The sequence below is a fragment of the Thunnus albacares genome, chromosome 16, assembly GCF_914725855.1.
Source record: "Thunnus albacares chromosome 16, fThuAlb1.1, whole genome shotgun sequence".
In the NCBI taxonomy this organism is placed as follows: Eukaryota; Metazoa; Chordata; class Actinopteri; order Scombriformes; family Scombridae; genus Thunnus; species Thunnus albacares.
In genome coordinates this window covers 24,334,873-24,348,762 of record NC_058121.1, presented here as the reverse complement: position 1 = coordinate 24,348,762, position 13,890 = coordinate 24,334,873, and the positions used below count along the sequence as shown (strand labels likewise).

The window sequence follows — 13,890 nt, the reverse complement described above, 5'->3', positions numbered from 1 at the left end:
AAATTGTAATGATGTGTTGATGTGACGCTGTGATGTGAAGAAAAGTCGAAATTCTCAGGAAGATGAGCATGTTTGAGCTTCAGAGATTTAATTGATCAAAATAAGAATCTTATTCTCATAGTTTTCATGAACAATTTACACTTTCACAACCTAAATAAAACCTGCCACAGATGCAGATTCTGACCTTTTAAAGGTAATTTAAGTCTGTACTCTCAGGCATTAGATAGTAAAGGCACACTTAATGAACCTCTCTGTAATTTCTTCTGACAATATCTGACAATATTAATCCATGAGCCAAACTAAACATTGTCAAGAAATTTATATAATTCTCCATTTAGAGGTCACAGTAACATGTAAGTACTGCCAGGAAGATTTGAACCTTATGTTGCCTCTGTACATACAAAGTCTAAACCTCCAAATATTTTTCATGTTTTGGATTCATCAGGTACCTTCTTTGACCACAAGAGAGCTGTTCTTGCTAGGTTATGCAGGTATTGATTATTTTCATACTTCATCAGTGCTACATGTATCCCAACAATACAACAGACTCAAGGATCTCCCAATGAAAATAGGGAGTGAAAATGCTTTTAAATATGTGTTGTGCTTGCATCTTACTCCTTGTGGACATGTTTAGTCTATATCACAAAGACTGGAGGCGGGAAAAACTACTATTGTTAGCTGTTTACAGACCAACAACAGCTGGACCTGGTGACCACACAGAGCATCTCAGAAATCCTGCCCTTATCGTACATTTGTTTCCAGAACAAAAATAAGATTAAAGCAGCTTAGATTAAATCAATATTTTTCATGATAATAATGTCTGAGCGGTCAGTGTGTAATGTGTTGGTTGTGTCTTGTAGTGATGAACCTACAGAAAATCTTTACAGAGCTTTATAGTGAGTTTCAATTCATTGTTTAGCTGTTTTGGTTTAGCTCTCTGGATGGTGAAACTTGACTCGCAGTGATCTGTTCTCGGTAGTGAAGCCTGTTAGAGAGCAGAGCATGTGTAAAAAAGAAACTATCATGCAGACTAAATGCCCTCCTTAGTTTCCACAACTATGCACTCAAAATTAAATCATTTACCTCCATGCATCTGTGCGTGTGAAGTGTTAGCAGGACTGAGAGGATCCAGCCAATACATAAGTACCAGTTTTCAACACATGTAATGCAGTTTTATCAGACAGAAAACATCAGAAGTCAACACTTAAGTCTGTACAACATTGATAGGTAAACTGTTTTTCTGGTCATTTATACAAGCAAGCTTCACAGTTAACTTAGTGAACAGAAAACCTAATGCTAAACTGCTAGCGTCCTGTACGTGAGCTTTGCTAACGTTAACTAGCAAGGTAATGCTTAGTTAGCACATAGCTGTTTCTAAAGGCCTGATCATTAGGTTGATGTTCCAAAATTATTTTAAAACCATGAAATAAAAGTGACTTGTTTCTTAGGAGAAAGGTTTTATGTTTTCAGCTGTTATCCAGCAGTAGGTTGCTGTATCATGGAGTAATAGTAAGGAGACCTGAGGTTATGGCTCTAACTCTGGTTTACTTTAGTTACTGTCGTAAGTACATAAAATGCACCTTGTAACTCTTTTTTATAAAGCACTATAGACACAGTGTACTTTCTTTATATTGGATTAATATTGATTTTAGTTTTTAAACCAGTAAGTTAGTGCAATATTGCTTAGAGTAGCTATTCAAACAGAAGTTAGCAGTAAGCTGTTTCCGAAGCTATTTAAATAAAATCGGCATTAATGACCCCCTACTCCGATTGGCTGGGGGTGTGGCCCCACTTCACCCCCGGCCGTACCTACCCATGCTACCCAATGAATAATGCAAGTTCCCTCACGGGAGGATGTTTCAAAACGGTAAGATTTTGTCTAAATTTCCTCATAAAGTAAAAGTCATTTTTTCAAACGTAGCCAGAGGTCGCTAGCATAGAGTTAGCACGGATATATTCCTTTAGCTGAGTAACAGAAAGAAACCATGTTTTAAAATTTCATCCAAAGATTGAAGATGAAAATCCTGCAGCATTCTGAGTCTCATTAAGCAGATGGTTGGCTTTAAAATGTGCCAAACACACAAACAAACACTTGCCGATAGCAGAGGGAAGATTGTCTCCAAAAATTATAAATATAAATATTTCAGCCATTCCTGATGTTCCATCCACTGGAAGGCTGAAAAGACTTTTCAGCTGCTGAACAACCAGCAATACTTCCAGTGTCCTGTTTTGCTTGTCATCCGGCTGAAATGCAAACTCCAACTACAGACGTTACGTAAGCATTCAACGTATCGCTGAGCAGCGGTGGCCTCGTGCTAAAGCTTCCTGCAGATTTGATTTGACTTTCTGGTGTGACAAATGCTGCCTCACTCTTGAGACACGAATTTCAAAATTTCAAATAACTTCAAAAGAGCAAGGAGATAAAACTGAGTAACGGTAAGCTGCCCCTTCAAGTATGTTCAAGTATATTAGTGTAAGTGTAATGTTTTGCTGTAACTTTATGTTGAACTAGACTAGTGAAAGAGATTTATACTAGATTTTATGGAAGAAAACGTTGTTTACTTGTGATGGTTTTAGAAGCTAAATTATTTAAAGGCAATAATAGTTATAAATGGCACATACTTACATTTTTGTCCCTAAAAGCTGAAAGATTATTAATGCATTTATCAACCAGTTGGATGAAAATAATCCCTTAATTGTTATGATGTATTCCAGTCTGTCAGAGGAGGTTTTTTTGAGCTTTACAGATTAAATTAATCAGAAGTCGTCATGAAGAGTTTTCAACTCTCTGAGCTTAAATTTATTAGAATACCTAATCTCTCGTATCATATAAATAAGTTAATGGAACCTCCCACAGGTACATGACTTTTTAAAAGTTATCTTAATACTCTGTACTACTTTTTTATCAAACAAATGAAATATATATATTTAATTACAGACAACTTTACTATTGGTAGAGGTGAATTTAGAAAAATGATGCTAGAAAAATGATGTCATGCATTTGTTATATAGATTACTGTTTAGGTGGTAATCGGATGCCAAACTAGCAGATAAACAACTGTTTAGAAGGCTCCAAAAGGCTTTTCTATTAAACTCTGAAATTAATGTTTCTGTTGCCTGGTAATAATGAATGAAAAATGGAAAAATTACCTTAGAGTCCAATGGTTTGACATTCAGACACCACTTAGAAAAACATTTTAATGGTAATAATAATCACATTTGTGCTGAAGGTTCAGAAAGCAGATTTATTGTCTGTGAGATTGTTCCAGCTCTTCATTAAAGCTACACAGTGAATATACTAATATTAAAACATGATACTCCATCAAATGGAAATATTCTAGATGTTCAGCATTTTAAACACATTTCCTTGAAATTCAGCCTGATATATTGGGTATCTTTGGAAATGTAAAAATGAATACAAATTTCTGTGGGTTTCAATAATGTTAGGGCAAATCAACATAATTTGAGAGATGGAGAAACTGATCAGCCTTAATTTATTATAATATATATAAAGACTATATCACATATTAGTCTCAATACAGCGAATTAAACTGCATACAAACAAACAAAAAGTAATATAGAAATGTAGATTCTGTTATAAATCCTGCTGGATAATAGCACATTTGTCATGACATACAACCTTTTTCATGTTGTCTTCAAGCATATCCGTGTGAATCTTCAGCCTGATTCATTTTGTGGTTCATGAAGTCTTCTCCGAAGTCGATGATGTGTCTCAGCGCTCTCAGGATCAGTGTGTCGGTGTCATCGTTGAGGTCGATTTCTTCAGAGTAGTTTTTCACGGGGAAGATGCAGTTCATTGGGATACCCACGTTCACACTGATCTGCTCCATCTACGTTTAAAAAAATCACAACATCTCAGAGGTAAAAGAAAAAAGCCCCAAGGCTTTTGTGCTCACTGCACCGATCAAATCAGTTGGACCAATATTGACCTTGTTAAGCAGAGATGGTACTGGCCAGACATAATCAATCCATCATTTCAAAGAATATGGCTGGTGATTAATGATCTACTAAGTATTGTGTGTGCATCCAAAGCCTGATATATCTTATTCCTCTCTGTTGTAGACCTCCGTTGTTGTCCAGAAACTGTTAAAATTGTTTACTGAAGTTATAGTACAAAGTCAAGAGGTTGTGTATTCCTGCACATGCTCAGTGGCGTCTGCCATTCAAGGAACGTCTTTCCTGAGAGTTAAAAAAATCTGCAGGTTCAATTCACATCAGTTTTATATATATCGCCAAATCACAACAGAAGTTATCTCGGCAATTTTCACATAGAGCTGTGGCCTGTTTCAGAAAGCGGGTTTAATGAAAACTTTGAGTTTTCGTCAACAACGAACAACGTTTCTCTCTGTCTCCTACCTCGTACAGAGCCAGACACGCTGTTTCATTTCCTCATTCATTCAGTCCGTATCAAACAAGATCTGGGTATTTTATACACAGAAGTTGAACTTTTTTGGCTTCATGCGCCACTGAGCAATTTTCATAGGAATGAACGGGGCCCCGCCTTCGATGCTGTATCCAGTTCTCTTTATACATCCATGGCATCAAACCGCATTCATTAGCGGAGATTTACTATCTGTCAGAATCTAAATCCTGGTTGGATATTAGCTTAGTTACTCAGGACTTTCTAAAGTTACCGCTTTTATGTGCATCAGTCATTTCTTTGAACAGCATTTTTTTCACTCACATTCAGATATTACACAGCATGAATTCAGCCTCAGCTCAGAATGAAACCTCTGCATGTCCTTCCGTTATAACACTGTGACTCTGTGCACAAGACAGGTGTCAGTTTGTTAGAGCAGCTCCTGACCTAAAATCTTTATTGCACATAATGTGTAATCTCAGTTTAAATTTAAACAATTGGTATGAAGCTTTAGATACGTGGGATCAATGAATAATTATCTCTATCAGTCATGATGTGATCGGTCGCACTGATGGAACATAATTCCTACAATATTGGAGATTATATGTTAATATGCTTATTTAGCAGGATTGTGGTGCAGTTGCAGAATTTAGTTTGAAAGTGAGATTTTTAAATAGGGAGCATAATCTGAACGTGTTTTAACAGCATTTCAGTGACAATGTTTAAATTTACTGCATTTGTTGAAGTAGCTGACATAAAGCCACTGAATGCTGTGGGGCCGAGATACAAATAGATGTCTAAAAATTACAAACTACAGTTGCCATTGTCTTCATACTGAAGGAACATGTCACCCAGTGCAGCGGTTTGGCTCATTAATGTGTTTTTAATAGTTTCTTGACAACAACAGAGAAATAAGTTATATCAGGCATACACACACAATACTTGTTAGTGGATCAATTCATTGTTGGTTTGGTTCCAATCATGAGATTTTTTGACAATAAGAAAAATATAGAAAATTGCCAGATATACACTTTAAAGTTAAGACAGTTTGCTGTGAAACCAGAGGTGCTGACGATGTCATTTTTGTTTAGCTAACAGTACCAAAATATTTTTTTAAATTGAATTTAATGTACCTCCTCCTTCACATTGGCGGACATGTAGATTGTCCTTAAATCTTCTTTGATCTCAGGACAGGTCTGATCAATTTTGGTGAGAATGGCCACTTGAGGAATCCCTGCCAGGACAACAGATGGAAAACTAATGAGTCCTATAACTGAGATAAATAAACATAAACTGACTACAGCTGCTGTTCTCTGTGATGAAGGAAATTACAAACAAACATACAGGTGAGTATTTAAAAATGTTGGTTACCACTTTAAGACGATGTTTTTCAAGTATCATCCTACATGTAGAAATATTAATTAGTGCTCTCACCTAGCCGACTGGCTGCTATCCTGATTTCCCGAATCTTCTGCACAGTTTCATCTCTCATGTTACGTGCTGTGTTGGCAGGAATGACACAAACCAGGACGTGCACTTTATCGTTGGGATTTACTTCTTCATTGTAGAATTGGTTGCCTTCTGACAATTTAGATTCAGGATTGAACTGGAAAGCAAAGTTAAATCCACCTAAATGATGACAGCTGCAATATGTGTAATCAAATATAAGAAATATATACAGTTCCAGTCAAAAGTGTGTGCAAACTTTTGACTCTCCAGTGTTTGCAGTAACTATACCGCATAATCCTTCTTCACATGTCCCATCAAGGCCAGTTTGACGTCGTCCACAAGCACACCTTTTACTGGGCTTAAGCCCATGATGTCATTGAAGACAAAGGGGTAAAAGGTGTTTGGAGTTTCCTTTTCCATCTTGTAGGCTGTGTACTGTCAACCACAAATGGAGAAAAGAGCAGTTATTGTGATCAGTAAAGAGCAAGAATAGACACATCAATACCCAGCTACCATAAAGTAAACAGTATTAGATTAATTAGGTTTTTCCACACGCTGTCGGATTAATCAATTTAGTTGTTAGTTCACATTTTTAGGGTTTAAAGGACCAATGTGTAAGATTTAGGGGATCTACTGAAATGGAATATAATATTCATAAGTATGTTTAGCCTTTTATATCTACATAGGGAGCAGGTCCTTTTCCCCCGTACAGTAGCCAAAAAACAGACAAATGGTGTGGTGGCACTGTTCAGTTTGGAGATTCAGACCTGAGTAACATGAACTTTAAATGGCTCAATCTGAAGTTTGGAAGAGTAAGTCTGCTCTCAACAAAAAATGTCAGCACTCATCATTTGTTCAAGAACCTAAAATATTTTTCCTGACAAGTGGCCTCCAGTGGACATAGGTCTCCAGACGGTCCACTGCTTGTGCTCAGCTGCAAGTTCTTTACCACTGTTAAGTCGGGGTGGATGGATGGACGTGTGAAGCTGTGCTTTACAGACCTACTTCCTTTAATAGTCAAAGCTGGTTTCTTTTTCTCTTTAACTGAGAAGTTGAAGCTGTTTTAGTTGCCTAAACATATCCAGAGCTTCACCACAGAGGCAGAAGAAGAAGAATAACTTTGTGTGTCAGCAGATGATATGTTGGATTTTATGCTTCTATAACAGTTTAGGACGTTCAGTTTATAAACAGGAAGTCAGTGGGTTTCTGTTACTGCTGCAGCAGTCAAAGCTTCCTGTAGATTTGGGGCCTTTAACACTTTATTCGCAGCAGCATTTTCACTGCTGCGCATTTTTATTGACTCATCTTTCTGAGTAATAGTTGCATTGTTGGATTGTTCTATTGTTGTCTTGCATATGATGCAAACTTTGATTTCCCTGTTCAGTGTGCTGACTTTAATAATGATTAAATAATAGTATTACAAATACATCTTACTATTGACATTAATACTATTACTATCAGTTCTGTAATAAGGAGCCAAGAGGCTTAATAAAGTTTCATAAAGGTTTGTGATGTTTTTATATGACATACTACATTTGGGATGTTTTCTTACTTTATCAACACAATCAAACTTGCTTCATACCATTTTGGTGAAACAGTCATGAGACTCGTTATCCACCAAGGCCATTGCGCACATCTTGCCTCGTAAGACACTTTGAACAGAGTTGATGAAGCTGGACTTTCCAGCTCCAACTGGTCCATAAAGAAGAATCCTGAGCTGCCGACCTTCGATGTGAGGTTTGTAGTCCTTCACATACTGCAGAGCGTTCTTTTTGTTACTGCTCAGTGAAGGAAACATCACATTAGAGTAGAGACTAAAGTACAATTTTACAGAGTTAATTTGTGCAGTTTGTGCTGTGAAGGTAGAGACTCACTCACTTCCAGTTTATTTCTCTCCATGGTGTGTCGAGAACTGACAAATACAGGACACAAGTTCACATAAGACAAAAGATTATGAAGAAATACCTTTATCATGCAGCAATGAGCTGAATTGTAAAAAGTTAAAAAATAGTCTTACATGGAGGCGGCTGATTTGGTTTACAATTTTTTGCTCCCATAGCTGGAGAGTAAAGAGTCACACAAAAAGTTTTAAACTCATCATTGAAGAAAGTATTAAGGTTCTGCTGTAAAGCTACACTTTGGTGGAAAAAGTAAATTAATAATAATTAATAATATTACTAAAATGCTGCAACAGCAAATTAGGGTTTTCTGTACATAATTCAAATATATTTTAGTGTAATTTTCAGTGCAAATATAAAAAGCCACATTATTAAAAAACTTAGAATGTAGTTGCAGGTTCAAACTTGATTCAAACCATCGACAGTTATAGTACAAATTAATGAACTTGGTCAGTGTACAAAATGTGATCAGTTTTATGAACCATCATACTGAGTGACACTGAATAAAACACATCAAAATTGTTCATTATAAGAAAAACGATTAATTAAGGAAAATAAATGACCAAAACCAGGCTTTAAATGAATTAAACTAAAGTAAATTACACTAAACAGACCCAAAATCTTAATGTTGCTGTTACAATTATCATATTTTGTTTAGTTTTTCATCAATAAGCTGAAAAACTATATTGATATTTAAAACAAACATAAAACAGTTTAACAATCACAGGAAACAATAATTAACCACACATTTCAGGATAAATGTGATTGAAACTTTCTACCTGTGTTGTTGTTGTTGTCCTGCTGGAACAAAGTGAAAGACTGAGCCTTGGATTAAGTGTAGTAATGTATAGTCTCCTGTAATGTCAGCACAGTAATTAACATATTAAATTATCCTCCCACTCCTATTGTACTTGTATTTTGTAGACTCACATGACAGAAGACACGTTCACCTCATTCTCTTCAGACCACAAGCTGCATTTTCATTTTCATCAAGATGTTTTGTCTTTTGTCTGAACTGATCTGTTGCAGATCTTAACATGCTCACAACTTCACAAACAGTGGGATACATTTTTGATAAAACTGAAAGAGCAACATTGATTTTAATTGTTATCACCACTAAACTTCATGCTAACCTAACATATTGTTAGCATGCTAGTTAGTTTGTCTTCTTAAGCGCATGATGCAAAACAATTTTAAAAGCAAATAATACATTTATTGACCAGAGCACTCACATAAGTACGTAGCACTAGCAGAGCGCTAATTATTTTTTGAATTTATGAATTAGTGTAGAAACAGCTGTTTGCAACTTACAGCTCTCTCTCTCTCTCTCTTGTTGACTGTCCCTTCACTTCCCTGTTGTTTCCCTTCTGTCTGTGGATTGCTACAATGGGGGGAAAAATTGAATTAGGCCTGAAAGTTCTATTTACATCTTGAAAAGCAAGCAGGTTAAGAAACTGAACTAAGTGATGTGAACTCTGTCGGTCTATCTATCAATCTACTCTGATCAGTTTCAGGACTATGGACAGCGCAGCCCAAGCAAATAGCCTAAAAATATCCTGGCAAAGTAATTCTTTTGCACACCAAACCAGCAGAAATTCTTACAAAATAAACCAGCAAAATTCTTTCTTACCTTTCCTCAGCTTAAACAAAGGGGTCAAAAAATACAGCTGAGGGGACTAAGCCCCCTTAAGCCCCCTTGTGGCACCAGGCCCAGTTAGCTGGTTAGCATGTATTAGCTGGTGATATCATAGACAAAAGTGAATATAGAATAAAATATATCTTTATTTGCCACCAGGGTGGAACATTGTCTTCAGCTCACCAAAACATGAAGATGCACTACACATGATTCTTGAGAAAGAGACAATGAACCAGTCAGTGTAACAAACACAGAGACAAGATCACATTACACATTCAAAACAGTTCATGTCTGTGGCTTAAATCTCATCAGTCACTTTGCAGTGTTAAGATTTGGGATGAAGGACTTCTTAAATACAGTCTTAATTGCCAGAAGTGCTCTATATCACCTCCCAGAGCTCAAAGGCAATGCTTAAAGCTTGTAGGCTCAGAGTATGTGGGTGCACGTTGAGTCTTCCCAGTGTTGTGGGTTCAGTTCAACCAAACAGCAGTTATTGAGAAGGAGCTGACTGCACTCTTTCACTTACACACAAACTCATATTGAAAACTTATATGTTCCCCATTTGTTAACCTAGGTCAAGGGATGTAAGTCAAGAACAGTTCTCATAACAGAGGAGAATTAATGGCTAATGGTAAAACTAGTGGAACCAGTAATACAGTGATCGGTGTTGGACCACTGAGTGGACCATGACATTCAGATGAAGCTGCCTATCAAGCCAGTGGGGCTGGGCACACACTTTAGTCTGAGCAGGTGCAATGTAGATACCCATGTACATAGGTGTATTTATTCCTACTATGGACCCCTCATGAGTTGTGTCCATAATAAAGTTCGAATTGAATTGAATGTCCCGCCTGTGTTGATGCAGTGGGTGTGCCACCGATGGCTTGGCAAGACAATGAAGGGTTGTCCAGAACTGTTGCTGCAAAAGTTTTTATCCAACATAATAAATGTGGGATGTTTTCTTACTTAATCAACAAAATCAAACTTCCTTTGATCATTCATCAGAGATAGAGTGTTGGCAGCAATTACATAAACCAGAACATGCACTTTGTTGTTGGCATTTGGGGATTTGGTGTAGTAATGATCTTCCTTTGACAACTTCAATTCAGGATTGAACTAGAAAACAAAGTCAAAGTCAAAGATCACAGTTACTAGAATTATAATATATACACTTATAATAGAAAACAAACTTAATAACTTAATAAACGATTAACTAAATATTGTCAGTTTAATAATGCAGTAACTGTACCGTGTAGCCGTCTTTTACATGTCCCTTAAGAATCCGTGTGACATTTTTCACATGGACTCTTCTGCTTCTCCTGTTGGCAAGTTGCTACCACGACGACAATGTTGATTATGTAATGTAACAATGGCGTATAGGCATAGCTGCTGCTATTTCACAGTGTGTTTTCAGTGAAAGTTAATTGTAATATTTTGGGTGCCTAAAAAGGTCTTGTTCACCGTTTGGTTGTAATAAAAGACTCACTAATGAGTTGGATGTTCAGTTTTTCCAGTGCATTTTGTTTTAATGGTTTTTGGCCTGTTTTCCGCTAACGAACATTATCATGATCATTATCATTATCAGTATCGGTCCAGGTATCATAGGATAATTTGTAATTCATTTGTAATTCAAAACCCAAAAAACGATAAATCTGTTATTTGTTTCAAAACAAAAAACAAAATCAAACCCGGCCGGTTTTTGGTTTTTGCCGAATCATTTTATCGTCATTCCTTTTTGGATTGAATATTGCACAGGTCTGCGGACATTCAGCCAATTTGTTTTTGCGTTTGAAACCAAAAACGGAAGTCACATGGTTTTTTCCTTTTTTCATTTTAAACCTAAAATGAAAAACGAAATTATGTGATCTATTCATTTTTTGTTTCCCTTTTTTGTTTTTGTACAATAGCGGAAGCAACTGCATTAGCCTACCCATGATCCTCAGCGATCGTTGCTATGGTGAGGACACCAGCGACAGCCTTTACAGTCAGTATAACCATGGATGTATAATAAGAGCTCTTATAATACATCCATGAGTATAACACTATGTAGTACTGCAGATTATTGGTTATGATCATATTTTCTTTTATTGTTTTGTTCAACCATTGTTTACAAGCACAAGGATCACAATTTACCATAAATTTGACAACATAGATGATTGAAACTTCATACCTGTGGTGTTCTTGAACAAAGTGAAAGAATCTTGAGCCTTCTGACTGGTCGGAGAAATGTCTACAATAAAAGAGTAAAGTAAAAATACTAATATGTAATTTAAAAACAGTATGAAATTATTCTACTTCTCCTGTTTTTGATTTCACTTTGATTAAAAATCTGAGATGTGACTGAAGTACACGTCTCTTCAGACCACAAACCACACAACACAGTTTAATTTTCACTACTGTAATGTCTCTACTCTGAACTTTCTATTTGAAGGTGTGATTTACACATTATACACAGAAAAGTGTGTTGGGTTTTTTTAACCACGTTTTTTTTAAACCATGTAACTTGGCAACTTGACAAGTTCATTTCCCTTGAATTTAGGGAACTGAATGTCCCAACGCAAGCTAAAATGAGAGTGGATATTAGACTTTAAATACATTGGGTGGAAACAAATGTGACTTTATTTCCCTGACCATCCAATTACAGTCTTCAAAGACCTTAATGAAGGGGTTCTCAACCTTTTGTATCTTAAGGCCCACTTCTGATTGTTAAAAAAATCTGAGGACCACTTCCCCAAATAACCGAGAAAGAAAACATGACAGAACAAGAAAAGGAGAAAAAACAAACTGGGCTGTATGTGTTATGCCACTGTAAATTGCAATACCCTTGGTGAAAAACATGGGTGACCTACACTCAAATGCAGTGCCTGAATGTAGTCGATGTGATGTAAGCCTGATATTACATATAATGTTTGATTTCAAGAATAAAATCAGAAGACCAGTGACGTTTTCAATGCAGACATGTTTTATTTGTTAACAAAGAAAAACTGTGATAATTTTATTATCCAGAGGCTCCTCAGCTGGTCTGGATCAGTGACATTCAGATGTTTTTAATTTTGAAAACACACAGAAGTTCAGTTTGAGTTTTATTCCAAGATCATAAATCAGCAACTGAAAATAAATATGATCCTGACCTCTGTAAACTTTTATTTTCTTTTTATGGATTTATCAGCAAGGTAATGAAATGTATATGGATGTAAATTTGACGTAATAAAGAAATACAAAGAAATGTGAAATTGTCAGACCAACAACCCAAAACTCAAAGAAATTCAATTTACAATGATATAAAACAGAGAACAGCAGAAAATATTCACATTTAAGAGGCCGGTAACAGCAAATGTTTGTCATTTTAGCTTGAAAAGTAACTCAAATGATTGATGATCAGAATAGTTGCTGATTAATTTGCTGTCGATTGACAAATTAATTAATGAAGTGACCATTTCAGCTCAAACTGGCAACACCAAAATTTTGACTTAAAATTATTTCCATAGTTGGTTGTCAACATTTATTAAACCTTACTGATGAATAAACTACCTTTGCTAGCTTGTTAGTTAGTGTTAGTAATTTGCTTGTGTGTTATTTAGCTGGCTGGCCAATAAAAATATTACTGTGTCAAAATTTACTTGATATATTTGTTTTTTTCTGAATGAATACAGTACTGAAAGAAAGCTTATATTTCCCACTTTTGTAGCCCGTGTTACTTCTTTTTCTGTCTTTTTCAGGAGCTGTAGACCTGCTAAAAGGTAACAGTACTGAAAAATGCCATCAAACCCAGCAAGACATCACTGAAGAGACGTCTTTACCCGGCGTCTAAATGACATTCAGATTTGGTTGAAAATCAAAGTTGAAAAGACATCTTTTTCAGGCCACTTCTATGAATTAAAAACAATACTAGATAATGAATAAACATTAAATTATTATATATTAATAGGTGCAAAACAAATAATTATGTGTTATATTTGTGTGTTTTTAAGCTTAATGTGGATTTCCAAAGCTGTTCAACTCTCTCTCTCTCTCTCTCTCTCTCTATATATATATATATATATGTATATATATACACATTCCGATGCGGCACTAGAGCAAATTGATAGGATGGGCATTTGATTTTCGTGAGGGAGTACACTGCATATTGAACACAACTTTGGACGGAGCGGACACCCGGTCTTCCCGCCGGTTAATAATGAACAAATTTGGCCTTTGAAAATGAAATGATATACGTGTCTATTTGCATATAGAGCGGTGAAGTGAGAGCCGATCACAAGTGGTCACTCAGGACGCATGTGGAGATGCATGGAGACGTTAATGCCAGGTGTATGCCACTTGTGATCAGATCACCCGAGATGGATGTTAATACCGGATGTAAATAGGGCCTTTGTTGCTAGACTTTCCCTATGCAAGAAACAGTGCATCCACTTGGCGTCTGGCGCCCTCTCTTGGATCAGTTTGACAACACCACAATGTATTCCATTGATGCAGCACCATCTGTGCAAACACCTATACAGTATTTCCACTCAAGACCTTTTTTGGTG

At 36.3% G+C, this 13,890-nt stretch overlaps 1 protein-coding gene across 4 annotated transcripts; it reads right to left on the bottom strand.

Moving 5' to 3' along the window:
• Positions 1-3,471: 3,471 nt before the first annotated feature.
• Positions 3,472-13,294, bottom strand: LOC122999567 (interferon-induced protein 44-like). Of its 4 annotated transcripts, XM_044376580.1 has the most exons (9): positions 11,535-13,294; positions 9,040-9,109; positions 7,848-8,583; positions 7,709-7,742; positions 7,413-7,608; positions 6,119-6,265; positions 5,816-5,987; positions 5,515-5,615; positions 3,472-3,851 (listed from the first exon to the last, which is right to left on the bottom strand). In XM_044376580.1, exons 3-9 carry the CDS (start codon positions 7,885-7,887, stop codon positions 3,657-3,659), a joined length of 885 nt encoding a protein of 294 aa, XP_044232515.1. In that variant the 5' UTR covers positions 7,888-8,583; positions 9,040-9,109; positions 11,535-13,294; the 3' UTR covers positions 3,472-3,656. The 4 variants fall into 4 exon arrangements, with proteins under 4 accessions (XP_044232515.1, XP_044232513.1, XP_044232514.1 ...); XM_044376578.1 differs by having other exon boundaries at positions 7,848-9,109; XM_044376579.1 differs by lacking the exon at positions 11,535-13,294 and having other exon boundaries at positions 7,848-7,889; positions 8,508-11,051.
• Between the last annotated feature and the right edge of the window lie 596 nt (positions 13,295-13,890).